Below are 18,104 nucleotides of genomic sequence, written 5' to 3'. Positions count from 1 at the left end.
TAATGTCCTGTGCAAAATCTTTGTCTACCTAGATTACCAAATCATCAAATTTTCTCTCATATCCCGACGTTGTTACATCTTTAGTATCATATTGAAGACCTTATGAGTGATGGAACAAATGAGAGGATGCATCACACAAAATGTATGTCTATCATGCGGCTTATATGATTAGATAGCGTAAGCGTGTCTATAACAAGGAACATCTTTTACTTTAATTTTATTCGTAATTTCATTTGTCAATTCAGTTGTAATTTTCATTTGTCATTTCAGCTGTAACTTCATTTATTTCATGTCATCTTGTTGTGTCTTTCATTTTCACTATTGTTCTCGTTTTGGAAAACCCAATAAAAATTATTTGAGAAAAATAAAAAACAGTACTGGGTATTACGTATTAGGATAATTAGTGTAACACCAGAACAAGTATTTATAGCCCAGGAGTCACCCACAGAATGTGAGACTGTGCATGCGATTGCACCACCGAGTTAACCCATTCTAGTAGCAGTAAGGCCAAGGTACAGGTCCACAGTGCCTTGGAGGGGGCGAGAGTCACGTCCATATGCCACCTGTGCCCATCACGAATGTCGTGTTCCTAGCCCCAGGAATGCACACAGGACGCCAGCTCTTCTTACAGGTACCTTTATTGCATTATAGCATCTCGTACATAGCTCTGCATGTCGGCGACCTCTTGCCCCGAGGTCCTAGCCCAATCTGCCCTCTGGTACCCTCCCCTGACCGGATGTGGTGTCCGGTGTCCCCTGTCCCCAGCTCGCAGGGTCCTAGTGCCATCTCCTGGGCACTACATCTCCCCCTTTGTCGTGAACAACAACCAATGGAGGGAGGGGGGGGGTGGGGGGGAGAGAGAGAGAGAGAGAGAGAGAGAGAGAGAGAGAGAGAGAGAGAGAGAGAGAGAGAGAGAGAGAGAGAGAGAGAGAGAGAGATTGTTTCCGCCTCCCGCCTGTCTGTTCCCGCATCTTGACCTCTTCACATCTCTTCGATCAGTCTCTTTGTCTTTTTGCACTCCCGTCTCGGTCGCTGGTCTCCTCCGTCTGTTGGCTGTTCCGCCGGTGGTGTGGCAGCTGTCAGCTCCTGCTTTGTCTTGTCTTCTTCTTTTGTTTTGAGCTCTTTGAAGTGGGAGCTGTTTCTTGTGATGTGGTGCTGACCGGCAGACGCAGTGATCATCGGCCCGTTCACTTTGGTCACTGTCATGGGATCTTTTGAGAAAGGACTGTCTGACTTTCTCACCTGCCGTTGCTTCACGAGCACTGTGTCCCCTTCTTTTAGCTTGCTGCCGGTTGCGTGTCTTCTTTGGTCAGCGTATTTATTCATTTTGGCTTTCTGTTCTTTGTCTCTTGTGGCAATGTCCTTGTGTTCTTCCTTCTCCCCTTCTTTGACTTGTGGCAGTCTTGTTCTGCTCACTCGCCCTAACACCAACTCAGCGGGGCACCGTCCCGTGGAACTGTGTGGGGTGTTCCGATAGTCTCTTAGCACTTGGCAGAGGGCCTGTCCTATTGATATCTGGGTCAGTTTTGCCCTTTGTACCGCCTTCTTGATGGTACCCATGAACCGCTCCGCCATCCCATTTGCTTGTGGCCACAACGGTGTTATCCGTCTGTGATGTATTCCGAGGTACGCCATTAATCTCTTGAATTCCTCTCCTGAGAATGGTGGGCCATTGTCCGTTTTCAGAGTTTGAGGGGAGCCCCACGCTGCAAAAACGTCATCTAGCACTGGCAGTGTTGCGTTTGCTGATGTCGATGATACCGGCCTCACTATGGGGAACCTCGAATACTCATCGATGATGACCAGCAGGTAGCTACCTGTTTCTAACGGCCCGTAGAAATCGGCCGCCAGCTCTGTCCACACCGCCTCTAGTAGCGGGGACATTTGGAAGTGGTTCTGGTTTTGGTGATGACCCTGTTATTTGGCATATGTGGCACTTGGTCACTACTTCCTCCACCATACTGTCTAGACCGGGGAACCACACCTTTTCCCGCAGCATTTTTTTTGTGGCCACCATTCCCCGATGTGATTCGTGCGCCAGTTCTACTGTTCTCCTTCTCAGCGTGCGGGGCATTACTATCCGAGTGCCTCTCATTATTATTCCGTTTTCGCACTCTGATAGTTCTTCGTTGACTCTTTTGAACACTAGTAGTTCATCTTTGTCTACTCCTCTTGCCACGCTGGTATTGCCATTTACGTGTCTCCACCTCTGCATTTTGTTGATCTTCATGGTCTCTTGCATGGTGCTGTCTTGTCTCGTTTCATGTTCTAGTTCTTCTAATGTAATTGTTTCAGGCGTGCTTAGCTTCAGTGCGAAGTTTAGATACTCTTCCGCCATTGTTGTTGATTTTGAGTTTTGAGGTAGGGGATGTCGCGACACATAGTCTGCTGGGTTTTGCTCCTTTCCTGGCTTGTGAATGATCTTGAAGTTGTAATCCATGAGCCTGATCCCCCACCTTTGTATTCTTGGCGGTATTTTCGCGCTTGGATTGCCATATATTGTGATCAATGCCTGGTGGTCCGTGATGATTGTGAACGGCTTTCCATATACAAACATGTGGTAATGTTCGCAGGCCCATACTACTGCCAAGCTCTCCTTCTCTGGTTGAGAGTATGCCTTTTCGACGTCGGACAGGCTTTTGCTTCCATATGCTACTATGTGCCTTGGGGAGTCTTTCCCTGGCTGATGCTGTGCCAATATTTCTCCGAGTCCTACCGGACTTGGGTCCACCGTTAGTTCTGTGCACAGTTTTGGATCGAAATAGGCCAGATGGTCTACCGCCGTCACTGCCTTTCTTATTTCCTCGAATCCTTTATCGCACTCTTTGGTCCACATGAACGTCTGTCCCTGTTTTGTGAGCTCTCTTAGAGGCGCGCTTACCGTGGCAAAGTCTTTGATGTATCGCGCGCAGTAGCTTGCGAGCCCCAGGAATGATCTCACTTCCGCTACATCTGTGGGTTTCTTCGCCTTCTCCAGCGTCTCCACTTTGCTGTGGTCCGGCCGCATCCCTCTCTTGGAGAAAATGTGGCCGAAAAACACCAATTCACTTCGCCCCAGTTCACATTTTTCTTCGTTAAGTGTCAGGCCTGCTTCTTCCAGCTGCGAAAACACGTCTCTTAGAGCTTTGTCGTGCTCTTCGTCTGACTTGCCGAACACCAGGATATCGTCACTATAGTTCAGGCTGTTCTTTACTGGTCTTATTATTTGTCTTATTGTCTCTTGAAAAATCTCTGCAGCTGATGAGATTCCGAAACTCAAACGCTTGTACTGGAACAGGCCTAACTGAGTGGAAAACATTGTGATGTATCGCGACTGAGGGTCTAGTTCAAGCTGGTGGTACCCTTTGCATAAGTCCAGCTTTGAGAACCGCCTGGTGCCTGTGAGACAGCTAATCATGTCGTCCAGGTGGGGGCCGGGATGTCGTTCTCGCTCTATTGCCTTGTTTGGGACCCTCATATCCACACATATTCTTATTTGTGACTTGTCTTTCTTTGGGACCGCCACTATGGGTGACACCCACGGTGTGTCCCTTCCGCTGGCTCTATTATGTCTTCTTTCAACAGTGCTTCTAGCTCCTCTGCAACTTGCGGCTGCAAGTGTATGGGCACCCTTCGGTGGTGCTGTGCTACTGGTCTGATTGTCTCATCAATGTGCAACGTTATCTGTCGTCCTTTTAGCTTTCCTAGTCCATGTAGCAACTTGGGGTATTCTTTCAGGATGCTTTCCTTGTCTGACATGTTGTATGTCATCTCCATTAGCCCCATGATCTGAGCTGTGACATTACTTAACAAACACGGAGCTGGGATGTCCCCTTTTAGCACATGTATTTCCTCTGTCAGTCTCTGACCCTTGTACTGTAATTCTTCTTTGAATTTCCAATGTTTGTTACTGGTCTCCTCGATCCCCACGTGAAGACTTCCACGCGCGATGGCTTGAGGGTCGGCTTGACTTTCATTCTTTCATACTCAGAGACGCACATGATGTTGCACGTCGCCCCACTGTCCAAAACAAACTTTGTTTCATGTGGCCCCACGTTGATGGTCACTGATTCCGTCTTTTTTCTTTTCTTTTTGTCTACCAGGCATATTATTTCTGCGCTTTCATCTTCTTCTCCTTCGGACTCCACAGTGACGTCCGTCATGAGGTACAGCCGTTCTGCTGTCCCTTCTTCGCTGTCCTCTCCTGATTCTGCGGATGAGTTTCTCACTCCCGCTTCTACGTGCCTGATGTGTCTGCTCATTGGCATTCGCGTTCTTCCTGGTCTTCCTCTGTCGTTTCTGAATTGCGTCCCTTGGCATACACTGGCGTAGTGGTTTCTTCCGTTGCATTTTCTGCAGGTCTGGCCAAACGCTGGGCATTGTCCTCTGTGTGGGAATTCTAGTCCACATTTGTAGCATGTTCCCTCTGGCTGCTTCTTTGTGGCCTGGTCATTTCTGTCTTTCCTCCAGTTTCCTGAGCGATTGTTTGTCATTCGTTGTATCTGTTCTCCGCCTCTTGCTTTGCCTCGTTCCATTTCTTTTGCATGGGCATTCGCTCTCGCTTACGCTCTCCCTAGCGCTAGGATGTTTTCCAACGATATTGGTTCCTTCAGCACTCTTGCCCGGAATTCTATGTCGCAACAGCCCTCAATGATCCTTAGTCTTATGGCTTGCTCATTGTCGAACTTGTCAAATTCACAATGTGTGACTAATTTGCGCAGCCTTGTCGCGAAGTCATCTAGTGACTCATCTGCTTGCTGGAAGGCGATCATGAAGCTGTATCGCTCAAAGTCTACATTCCTTTGCGGATCGAACTTTGCTGTTAGGCACTTTATTAGCTGATCATAGGTGGAGATTTCATCCTTTGGCAGTGTCACTAGTAAGTCCTCTATCTCGTCCCCTACTAGGTTGAGGAATAGTCCTCTCTTCTTGGCCTCTGTGACATCCGTCGCGTCGACATAGTTCTCAAAACGTCTCACCCATTTTTCCCATCTTATTCCAGTCTGTTGTTCTGATAGGCTGAATGGTAGTGGGCTCCTGTATTGTGCGCTGGGTTTTGGTTTTTGTTCTGTCATTCTGCCTTTTTGTCACTTTTGTGCTTTACTTTTGCTTCTTTCCTTTTGCTTTTCTTTTCTCTCCTTTTTTTGTTTTTTGTTTTTCCTTTGTATGTATATATATATATATATGTCTCTCTTGTTTATGGTTTCACTTTAACCACCCTTTGTGGTCTTCTTTCCTTTATTTTCGGTGCCTTTACCCCTTATATTTGTCTTCTTGGCTCTTTTTCGCGCTCCGCCTGTCTTCAAAATGGCCGCCGCGCTCGTTCTTTGCTCCTATTGGGTCATATGCCTGTCTTCAAGATGGCCGCCGTGTTCTCGCGGGACTTCGCGTCCAATTGCGGCGCTGCCTGACTCCAAAATGGCCACCGCGCTCGTTTGCAGTTCCTATTGGCTCTCTCGCCTGACCCCAAAATGGCCGCCGAGACTCTCGTGGGTCGCGAGAGCTCGCGCTGCTTTTCTATTTTAATTGGATTTTGCGCTCTTCGCTCGGCGCTTACCGGAGGGGTCGCTTTTTCTTTCCTTTCCTCTTGCAGCGGTCGGGGTGGGCTCCCGCGTCGCTGCTGCTCATTCAATGTTGCTGCACTCCTCCTTCAGGTCACGACGCGATCCAGGGTGGGCTCCTGGTTAAAATCGCGATTTTTCCACGTCGGATGATTCCGATCCCGCCTCGTCGCCAGATGTCGTGTTCCTAGCCCCAGGAATGCACACAGGACGCCAGCTCTTCTTACAGGTACCTTTATTGCATTATAGGATCTCGTACATAGCTCTGCATGTCGGCGACCTCTTGCCCCGAGGTCCTAGCCCAATCTGCCCTCTGGTACCCTCTCCTGACCGGATGTGGTGTCCGGTGTCCCCTGTCCCCAGCCCTGAGTTCGCAGGGTCCTAGTGCCATCTCCTGGGCACTACAACGAAGACGGAACAGAAGGCAGCTCCAGCTCCGTGGCCTCTAGCCACATATTCACAGGCATTGGTGGCAGTGTTACCACCATTCAGTGAATTTGCTGACCCAGCAACAGATGCACCTAAATGGCGCTCCTGAATCTGGTTCCTTCAGCATTACTTTCTCGCCACCCGTGAAACCGATGGAGCAGGGGATCTCTGCTGATACATTTTGGGGACAGAGCTATATGACATATTTGAGTTCCTGCCTAACAAAGGGGGAGTCAATGACTTTGATGCAACTGTGGCTGCCTTGATTAGGCATTTTGATCCACAGCTGAATCATGAATATGAGCGTTTCAAACTACGCCAAGCCTGGCATGCGGAGGAAGAATTTGTTGACATTTTCTATGTGCAGCTCCAAAATTTGACAAGCACATGCATGAACATAGACCAACCAAAAGAAATCTGTGCCCAGAAAATACGAGGCTGACAGTCAGCGGTGCTCAGATGCCTCATGTTGAGGCAGCCAAGCATCTCCGTGGATGGTATCATAGTCCTAGTCCACGTACATGAGCTGTTAAACAACAACGCAGACAATATAGAGGTAGCCCTAAGAAGGAGCGCCTCACCAGGAAGGGCCCCAAAACTGGTTAAGGTGAAGGAAGGAAGGGCCGATGCGATCCAGAGATGCCAGGGGCCTACCTGCCCGTCGAGCGTGTTGAAACCACAAGGGAGACTATTTGGAAGCTGTGGACTGGAGCATTGGACACAGAATGTCTGCCCTTCGAGAGGGCAAACCTGCTCCAACTGTGGAAAAATGAATTTGCCAAGGTGGGTAGAGGTGAGCTGCTAGGGACTCAGAGAGGGTACCCAAGCAGAACATCTGCAGCTCTGTGCCAACTGTCTCTTGAGGAAGGAAGAGAAGATATGCCTGACGTGGCACTCCAGGTGGTCCAATAGATGATGATGAAGAAGATGATTATGTGTTCATGGTATTACCTGGGAAGGAGGGCAACAAGAAAAAGCACCCTCCCATGTGTACTGTGGAGATTGGGGGCACTTTCATAACTGCCTTAATAGACTCTGGGGCATCTGTGAACCTCATGGACTCAGCGCAGTTTGATAAGATCGTACTGCTCCACTATCTAGCTGCCAACAAGGCATGAATCTATGGTTATGCATACACCGAGCCACTACCTCTGAAAGGAATTGTGGAAGTGGTGAGTGAAGGTTCCACGTCATGGAGGGAGAAACAGGCACGCTATTGTGGCGCCATGTTGCGGAAAACCTAGGACTGGTGTTTTTTGCAAAAGAGGTGCACTTACCACATGCCGTGGAGATGATGCTAGAGTTTCCCCAACTATTTATCAGCCTTGGTCGGCACAAGGGCAAACACAAAGCCGTTCGACCGACGGTGCTGTTCCTTCGAAGGGGCCTCTGTCACCTGAGGCAGCAGATAGAGAGAGAACTCTTTGGCCTGAGCAAAAAGGGTCATCAAGGAAGTCACAGCCCCACACCCTGCTGTCCCTGTTTGTCATCACGCCTAAGCAACCTGGAGCCATAAGACTGTGTGTTGTTATTAGGTTCTTGAACAAAGCCATTTGGCGGGAGTGACACTTCACACAGACCATGGGTGACCTTGTGGCATACCGGAATGGTGCTAAATGATTTTCAAAGCTCGATTTGAATGCGAGCTGTTTCAGCTGGAGGAGGAGCCTTCCAGTTGGTATATCACCATGTTTTCCACCCACATCTTGTCAGCTGTAGAGGTGTCCTCCATTGGGGAGACCCTCTCAGGGCTGGTCGGGGTGCTCATCATAAGTGATGACATTCTGATTATCTCTGAGAGCCTGGAAGATCACCATGTGTGGCTAAGAACCATGCTGCAGTGGCTGACAGAGTGTTGACTGACACTGCATCAGAATAAGTACTCGTTCAACCAAAACTCCATCGAGTACTTTGGCTACATCCTCCCAAGGGATGGCCTGAGGGTGGACCCGAGGAAGGTTGAGGGCATCCAAAAAGTGACCATTCCGCAATATGCAACAGAAGTCGGGAGCTTTATAGGCATGGCAATGTAATGCATCCAGTTAATCCCCAACCTGGCCACCTTATCAGAGCCACTGAGGATCCTCACATGAGCAGACACCCCATGGGAATGGGGGCCACAAGCGGACAAGGCTTTTATACAGGTGAAACAAGTTCTCCTTGATGACACCACAATGGCATATTTTGATTGTCATCGACGCGAGCCCTGTTTGGTTGGGAGCGGTGCTCCTACAAGAGAAAGCAGAATGCTCACGGGGCCCCATCACCTACATGAGCTGGGCGCTCTCTGACAGAGAGATCCACTACGCTCAAATTGAGCGGGAAGGGATGGCCATCTGGTGGGCATGTTGCCACCTCCACTTGTACCTGTGTGGGCATCGATTCAGGGTGGTCCCCAACCACAAACCATTGGTCCCTCTGTTTGAGGGATCTAACCGGCTGGCCCCTCCAATGATTGAGCAATGGGCTGTACAGCTCCAGCCGTACTCTTTCAAAGTGATCTATCTCCCTCAAGCAAACGACACTGTGGACTACTTGTCCAGGCACCCATCCACACCAGAGGGTTGAGATCAAGCAGACAATGGAGAGGGTGCTGAGGAGTTTGTACAGATGGTAGTACATGAAGCGTGCCCAAAAGCTCTTTCCATGCAGGAGATGCATGAACGTACAGCACTGAATGAGATCCTTAGAAAGATCAACGAGATGCTTTCCAGGAAACAATGGAAACACTTCCTCTTTGGAGCCAAAAGGCTGATGCAAGCTGAGCAAATCATGAGGAACCAGCTTTGGCCGGTGAAGGATGAGCTAAGTACCAGCAAAGGAGGTTTGCTTCTCAGTGGTCGGCAGATTGTGGGTGTCAAGGAGCCTCTGGGCCCCCGTGATTGACCTAGCACACCGAGGACACCAGGGTGTGGTCAAGACAAAGGCACTGTTGAAGGCAAAGGTGTGGTTCCCCAGGATGGACTCTCAAGGTACCGAATAGTTGCGCATCTTCTCTTCTAGGTGTGCAACTGCCATTCCTGTGCAATAACTATTCGATACCCACCGCTGGCCCCTGTGATCACAGAAGAGCCAAGCCTGAGGCCATAGTCAAAGGCGGGCATGGACTCTGGGAGTTTCCCGTACTGCAGCCTTACAGCCATGCTCATTCACTCCCATTCAAAGTTCCCCATGGTAGAGTTGGTGCAGTCCACTGTGGTTTCCAGAGTCAAACCAATGTTGAAGAAAGTATTTGCTCTGTTTGGTCTGCCAGAGGAGTTGAAAAGGGACAATGGACCCCGTTTCAGGGGCAGGAGTTCCAACAGTATCTTGTTTCCCTGGCAATATGACACCGGAAAGTGACGCCGCAAGGGCCCCAAGGAAGCTGGGCAGTTGAGCTTTTCATGAGGACTTTGAACCGGGCCCTTAGTTTTAGGGTCAAACAAGAAGATGATGCTAATCCACTTTCCCTTCAAGAATACATTTTTTTTATAGAAGCACAGCTGGTCCAGTGCTCTCACCTTTCCACCAAAAAGTAACCATAAACTGTTTAAGTATAGAACATCCACAGATGAGGTATACCATCAACATTCAAATATGACTACAGCCTATCCATCAGAGAAAGCAGTTCAGCGCTCTGCAATGGGGCAATAAGCGCTATTTAAATAATACGAATCCAACACAACTGGAGAGAAGGGATGTCTTGAATCGAATTCCTGCTGCGGCACTAAACACGATTTTCATGCCATGTAGTGGCTCGTGCACACCGTGTATATGCGTGCCTGGGTGAGATACATGCTTCACCTCTTTCCCTACACTGTACCTCTTCTGTCTGCAGCTGTGTCCTAGTATATGGCCTGAGATAGTTGTGTCACAGCTTAAGTAGAGAGTGCAGGCCACTCCCCCAAATACCAGCCATTAAGGCTGCCAACTGTCCCGTTTTTTCCAGGACAGTCCCGGCAAGTGGGAGACTGTCCTGGGAAATTCACTATCCTGAGACAGTCCCGGCAATTCCATTGCCACCCCTAACAAATGAATTCCAATGGGAATTTCAAACTTTTGGCAAAAGTAGCCAATTTGGAAAAAATATCGGATACAGCTGAATAGGAGAATTTTTCCAAATCGGCTACTTTGGCCTTAAATTTGAAATTCCCATCTCAATTCACTACAATTCTTTATTTATTGAGTTGACCCTATAATCAGCAGTATGATAAGTAGGCGGAATTAAATTATGCTAAATATGTGGGTTGGGCGGAGCTTTGGGGCAGTGGGTGTGGTCAATTTTCAAGTAAGTAATAGCATGGGGGTTCTGAGCACACGAAGGAAGAGAACAACACAGAGCATGGGTTGGAAGCGGGGGCATTTCAGGGAGGTGAAGCACACAAGCTGAGAGAACAACATGGAAACAGCAGACCGTGGAAGGGAGTGAGAAGGCCAAGATGGACGCAAGTAACAACGGAGAAACACTAATATAAAAAAGAATAAAAGTACATGAGTCCAATTGCAAGAGGCGTAAAGACACTACTGAAGCCATCAATCTGTACTTGGGGCATGCTCTATCTGAAGGATAAACTCACAATGGAAATATGAAGAAGAAAGTAAAACTGCACCCACTGGTCAATGAAGAGCAGGGAAATTAGAGTGACAGTAACGCCACCCAGTGGTATGTAATGAGCAGGCTCTAAGCCCTCCCTATGCTTTGAGAAAAATACAAAAGATCGACACGTGACAGTACTGTCTCAGGCAAGACCTAAAAAGAGACTATTTTATATCTTAAAGTGCACTCAATCATCACACTGTTTGTCACATTTAGGTTTTTTCTCCTGTGTGCATTATACACTGAATTCAATCATTTTTTCTTTCATAATTTTGCCCAGATTCAGTAAAGCTGGTAAATCGGACTTTAAGATTCTATACAGTAAATGTGTATAAAATGCATGCACACAATGTTTATGCATGTCTTTGCTTGCATGTGTTAGCACATTAAAGCCAATTAAAACCAACTGACTTTGCCATGCTTGTTTTACATTGAAAATTACACGCTACAGAACTTTTAATTTTTTAGGGATCAATGGAAAAGCATGCTAGGGAAATGGGAGTGGAGACCAGGAAATGATGCTCTGGTTATCTTCCAACCTTCGTTGCAGTGTGCCTTACTTTTTTCATGCCTGTACATCTTTTCATTTATGTACATATTTTCATGTCTGTCCATCTTAAATGTTGAACACGTACAACACTGTGCCTCATCCAGAAAATTGTACCTTTATCCTTCAAACATGTAACATTATTGATCACAAAACGAGTTTTTAAAATCTAAAATCACTGACTGAATCGAAATTCCCACAATATTCAAGTACCTCTTTTGTGAAATTAGTTATTTTTCCTCAACTTAAACAACACTTTTTCAGTGGCTTTAATGCATTCTAAAATACTCCTGCGCGGAAATACAATATAACTATTTTAAACATCTTTGAATGAATGGCTATTTGTTCATTGAAGGATAGAATCAGCAAAGCTGATGGAAAAAGTAAATGTAGAGATCTAGAAACCAACTTATGGATCGCTTTTTTACCTGACTCACTTGACAACAAATGATTTTACCAGCAAGAGGGCACCTCATCCTAAAATAGGGCGTCTTACTGGAGTACGAGAACCCTATAAATATCCATTGTTAGATCCTGGCAAAAGCAGCTTAGTAACAACTGTATCAAGGACAAACAGTTTAAAAAAGAGAATGGCTCCACGTCCTTTAAGACGTATCATCAGTACAGCGCAAGTACTCAGGTCCTGCCCCACCCAATGTGGAGCCACAGTCAATTATCCATGTCGAAACTCGCCTATGTCCTCAAACTAAAACAATGCTTTATCGAGCAAACACTTAAGTACCTCCAGCATATGTAGTCAAGCACTGGTTCACCTTGCTCTCCAAGCATAAAGGATACTTGCTCATCCACTGAAAACAAGAAATTAAGCTGATCTTAAATGTTTGGCTTCTGTTATAAACTTACCATTCGTTGTGATATACGGTGAGTAGTAGCTCATGCGGATGGCTGAGGAACTTTAAAGAACGGTACATTACTTAAACCCTAGAGTCTATGAAAACATAGGTTTCTACCTACAAAGGGGAGACAATAAAGCCATCCACTTTACAAGTATTTATCGGTGGCGAGTACCTTACATCAATAGCCTGGTAATCCATGAAATGTGTATCCTATTGAAACTTGCCCCTTATTATAATAAATCAAGATAATGTAGCCCAAACAAAAAATGTTGCACTCTCAGATGGAAATGCTAACGTAGGAGGGGTTTTCAACATAAGCCCATCCCATGTTTTGCACTACAGGACTTTGAGCTGGGTTTTTATTAGATTTCTTTACACATAGTGAGGGTTGTAGACTAATATTTGACATTACAACAGCCTGAAAGATACATGTATCTTTTTATTTCCTTGCATATATAGGTTCCTTTGGGGACTCCAAAGTTTCAACAGAAGAATTCATTGGGTGGTTGAAGGATTACTGCGAGTCATTTTATTACGGACTGAGAGTAAGGATCCTGGAACCCGTGTCTGTAAAGGATGCAGAATGTGTGTTCCGAGTCAACGAGCACACTCAGAATCTACAGATTCATGCAGGTATTTGTGGAGGCGAAACTTGAATTAAATTTTATTTTTTATTAGGGTGAACTGTTGTGTTGGTTGAGTAAAAGAGAAAGGAGTATTTTTGATTTTCACAAAGTGTTATGCGTTTGTTAAACAAAAAACATCTGTGCACATGGCAGTCGAATTCTGAAAGGTTTATTAACAAAAGTAGAATATATTCTACGTGAGTCACTGAGTTGAGCAACCAGGAGGGCCTGAGCAACTCCAAAATAACCAAACACTCTGAGCAAACGCAAGACACAAAAATATCGGATTTTACCTATAGGCTTTCAATGGGAATCACAATATATTGAAAAATAAAGGTAGTACACAGGTGCCAGAGTCTAAGATCTTGAAACAGGAAGAAACAACCTTCAGTTGTTACAAGAATGTAAAAACTTTCAGCTGAGCAAGCTAATGAACACGTTTTTGTCTCAGGAGCAAAGAGGTAAAAGAGAGGCTCGAATAGACAGAGATGGGCACCCATTAAGCCAACACATCTAGTTCACTACTGGGGGCAGCCAGTGAATGACTAAAATATGTTTTACCACAAATAGTGCAAACAGTATATGTTTGTATAGATATTTATTTTTCACCAGAAGATGTAACAACTCAGGTAACCAAATTGATATTGAGAGGGTTAAAAGTTATATGCAGAAAATCACTGAGTGCTCATCAACCTTTGACCACAGATCAACTAACCTGTGTCTGTCTGTCTCTCTCTCTGTCTCTCTCTGTCTCTCTCTCATAGAGTGACGCATACATTATGCAAAAAAGAAGCAGAGAACTCTGGGTAGTTCTCAAGTTTAGGTGGAAAGCAGCTCTAATATAAAGCACTCTCAGCACCAGACATTCTAAATTTGCTCACCTCAAATGTCTGCTTTTCTATCAAAGTCTTTAAGCGTGGGTGCTCCCTTGTGTCTGGACAAAGCTATACCTCTCCAAAGAGCTTTAATGAGAGCAAAACACGTGTAAGGGGTTGCTTTTATTCCTTTCAGGTTGGCTTGGATGGTATTTTACTAATCCAAAGCTGTAATACTGTGCTTAGAATGGTAAAAGGCTTTGGCCATTTTACAGCTCAGGCAAGGCTAGCACTGTGCTAATCCTATGCTTAAAGACTTTGCTGTGGAAATGGTAAAATACTTTGTCCCTCTCTATCTCGGTGTGGATGGCACTGTGCGAATCCTACCCTTAACGACTTTGATAGAAAAGCAGACATTTGAGGTGAGCACATTTAGAGTGTCACTGGTGTAGAGAGTGCTTTATATTAGAGCTGCTTTCCACCTAAACTTGAGAACTACCCAGAGTTCTCTGCTTCTTTTTTGCCTAATTTATTCATCACTCTATGCCTAAGAGAGTTTTGTTTTTACTTATACTGGGTGCGCCCTTGTGTCTGGACAAAGCTATACCTCTCTGAAGAGCTCTAATGAGAGCGAAACACGTGTCAAGGGTTGCTTTTATTCATTTCAGGTTGATTTGGATGGTATTTTTCTAATCCAAAGCTGTAATACTGTGCCTGGAATGGTAAAAGGCTTTGGCCATTTTACAGCTCGGCAAGGATAGCACTGTGCTAATCCTATGCTTTAAGACTTTGATAGAAAAGCAGACATTTGAGTTGAGCAAATTTAGTGTGTCGCTGGTGTTGAGAGTGCTTTCCACCTAAACTTGAGATCTACCCAGAGTTCTCTTCTTTTTTGTACATATATACATATATAAATATATATATATATATATACATGTATGTGTGTGTGTATATATGTATATATACACACACGTGGGGCTGCAAAATAGTTAGTACAGGGGTGGCTGTTATGAACAGTTGAGTGATGCAAATAGTGATGACTGATGGGAGTGAGAGTCCCACTTTTGATTGATGTGTAATCTGACAGTGTCTTCTGGATATATTTTGATATATTTTACAGAGAAAGGGATGCTTGGGATAATCTGTCAAGTATTAGTGCTGGGATAGAGAGCCCATCCTTCAATTGAGATGTAATAGTGGCTGCTGGTTACATTTTGATACCCTGGAAAAAGAAGGGGGTGCTCAGAATGATCTATCAAGTATTCGGTTCATGACAGTTGTGATCCCCTCTACAAACCAGTGGTAAACTAGATAGCATAAACATTTAGATAAACATGCTCAGAAAATGTCATGCTTTGAAAGTTGGGGAGTAAAAATTCAAAAGGCCGATCTGGAGGGAGAATAGAGCATACCACTAGTTTGACTCCTCTGCACAGATGGTAACTGTGTAGAGATAAAATTACAAAAAGAGTTTTACACTTTTGGAGTAAGATGGAGACCACAGATATAAATAAGCAGTGGTAAACCAGAACTTCCCAACATTTTCTGAGCTTAGTACATTCTCTTAGTACAAGATGAGTTTCCAGCAAGACCGCAAACCCGATCTCATGGTGGTCGATAAAGGACAGGATCATATTGCCTGTGATGTTGATGTTGTGAAAGACCTGGAGACTAGTCATGAAAGAGAATAGAGAGGAACAATGAGTATCAGCATGCCCACCAGGGTGAGGAGTCTGCTTAAAATTGCCTGTATGTTAGACTCTGAAGACCTAAGTCCCTTACGAGCATGGATGTGTGCACCATAAATTTAAATCAACATAAACCCCTTTATTCATGCTTCCTTCCAGGGCATGCACCACACAGCGGTGCAACATTTGAAACATCCCATCAAACTGGAAACCAGATGAAACATAACTGTTCTAGTTAGAGGGCAGAATCCTCATACAAGAGCCTAGAGCCACTCAGGTAGGACCTTTATTTAATGTTAGGCCCTTAGTTTACATCAACAGCCAGTAGGCCCAGTTAGGGCTTCATCCAGCTGTCCCTATTTGATAGCTTCCACTTCAGACCACACATCAACATTTAGTTACATCATTCATTTTCAACATTCCAGAAACCATCTTAGACATACAGGAAATGGTGATACACAAGACGCTACACACCCCCCATTCTCACAAACGGAAATAAAATGAACAGCCATTCCATGGACTATAAAGTACATGGACAGTCATTCAGAATCACAGTATCTCCAACACTTACCCAACACACAACCTGTTAAACTCCCCAATAGCCACATAGTCACACATAGATAGCAAATAATAGTCTGAGAAACAGGTAATACATTAGGCTCTCCACACCTCATATCTAACGCGGAAACGACTCAACAAATAGGTTGGAACTACCTTTGCACAACGGTCCAGAACCAAGATGTGCAATTCTGGCAACCTCTCTACACATGCCTGCACACTCACAATGATACCATAGAAAAAGTATGCATGGAGGATATGTAGTCTTGGGCATCCAGTCACACAAGAGCCAAAGCATGGACCCTTCTTTCGACCAAGGGTTTCCCCATCACCTCTAAATGAATGCATTCAAGGCACAAAACAAAAAGTGAACCTCAGTTCAAAATTCCCTCTGCTAGACTTCAACACAACCCTTGTCATCACAACTGCACTCATACATCATGTCCCCAGACAGCCAAATCCCTTTACTAAACTTCACAGCACAATATTCTTCATCTTCCACATACCACACACATATTTCCACCAGGACAATACATTGTAACACTTACACAAAACAGCAGCCCAGAACTTCAACACACCCCAGACCCAGTCACACTAGCTGGCCAAACCAAAATGACCCATTCCCTGACCAAAGAAAGCACTTAATCTGCACCCACTACCACACCCTCTGGAAACTCCACCACAAGAAGTTGTGACAACCCTTCGCACATAATGATGACATCCTCCAGTAGTTGCATACTTAAAATGACATACAACAGTCAAAAGTAGAGAAGTCCCGTAATACAACCATTGACACCAGACCACATCAGCAGGTATAAAAGTACTCACCTACAACACATTAAAGCTACATGCAACACTACCATTCAAACACATTAAGAAACTCATTTATATACAAACTGAATAAAATGCACCACAAGACAATCACAAACATACTTGGCCTGCTGTACCATACTTGTGACTAATCTTCCCATTTGTGCAGAAAGTTGACTAGTCCCAGAGCACTTTCATTTGAAACTTGTGGCTATCACCCACAATTCCACGGGTTACAGCACTTTCCCACATTTTCACTCAATTAGTTACTTCTCCGTGCAGCCTCTCGCAACATGATATTTCTCTTCTCCCACACCACACCCATGAAGTGCTCCCCATGCAACTCATCTCAACAGGGTACTACAGTTCCCCAACTTTACATACCATGGGATACTCCCCATAAAATGTCTAGAGACTGGGTACAGCTCTTTCCCCCTTTACACTAACGCATACACAAGTGTACTACACCAGTGTCTCTCATAATGGGATACTGCTTTTCTCTACATCGACCGCACTTGAACATGCAGAAGCTTCACATATCTGCACAGCAACATGCAGAGGGGTATTACGCTCTTTTCCCCAAACGGCTTGCTAGACTTCACATGGACTTCAACGTTAATGCCCATATATTACCCCCACAACAACCTACAGGTGCCTTATATAAAAAATGTTCACTTGTCTTGCAACACTAAGCATTGTACACACCATGATCATAATATAAACTGCAATGCCCAAGCTACAGAAGTCCACTTACTTGGAAAATTACTAACCCAACATATGCGTTACCATTAGGGTGTATATGGCACATGTCGATATGCAGGAATCACCAACCAAACATTCCCCCAACCAAATGAACCTCACAGTTAGTGGGAAACATGGCACATTTCTTAACCAAGGCACATAGACTATTATGAACTCCATGAACGCCATGTAACCCCACTGATGAATTAGCTGAATATCCTATTTTAACATTGCAATTGGACAAATGCCAGACAGTGGTTATTTTGACTTCCGATGACTTCAGAACACATTATACTCTCAAACAACACAGTATCTTTTCCATCGCCAGTCTCCTTGATGATCGTTTTACTTCTTCTAAATTATCCAGGGTCATTGGGTAGCCTTTCTTTAGTGTCTCCAGACGTGTTCCAATCAAAAATCATCTTACCACCCTCCTTCACGAGGTCAAAGTCTAAATAGCCAGTTCCTCTCCTCTGACACCCTGATTTGAAATCCAAGATTTTGGTGATGCCCTGTGATGAGCAAACGGTGCTGTTGTGCCCCCTGAACACCAGAACTTCTTCTTTCAGCACCATCAGGCTCCCACCAGAGAGAAAAGTCCCCATTTACATGGTGCTGCATATTGTCACAAGACATCTGTCCATTGCCTTGACCACGGTGCTAGCAGGGCTCATGTCATCTCTTCTCGTCGCTCCAGGCTGGGTGCCATAAAATATGCGGACTGCACACTGGACCCACCAGAGGCATGGACTAGTCTGAGCCACAGTCAACGTAATTCAGTGATCCTATTGTGCACTCTCCAGTGCTTCACTTTGTTTCACCTTCACCGTTGAATGTATTACTGCTTGCTGCTCCATTGGTCGTTTTAGAGTTATGCTTACTGTAAGGAAATGTCCTACTGTCTCAACATAACTGTG

The 18,104-nt window shown here is 45.3% G+C and overlaps 1 protein-coding gene across 6 annotated transcripts in view; it reads left to right on the top strand.

Moving 5' to 3' along the window:
* AMZ2 (archaelysin family metallopeptidase 2) overlaps positions 1-18,104 on the top strand; it is a 670,313-nt gene that overhangs the window by 172,804 nt on the left and 479,405 nt on the right. For all 6 annotated transcript variants that reach the window (XM_078654298.1, XM_078654302.1, XM_078654303.1 and 3 more), the window contains one exon: positions 12,409-12,582. In XM_078654298.1, the coding sequence (XP_078510424.1) occupies positions 12,409-12,582 (174 nt within the window). The remainder of the gene's footprint in view (positions 1-12,408; positions 12,583-18,104) is intronic.

This window comes from Lissotriton helveticus, chromosome 7 (assembly GCF_964261635.1).
Source record: "Lissotriton helveticus chromosome 7, aLisHel1.1, whole genome shotgun sequence".
NCBI classification, from domain to species: Eukaryota; Metazoa; Chordata; class Amphibia; order Caudata; family Salamandridae; genus Lissotriton; species Lissotriton helveticus.
Note: the sequence above shows the minus strand (reverse complement) of the source record. Positions and strands in the feature narration are given on the sequence as shown.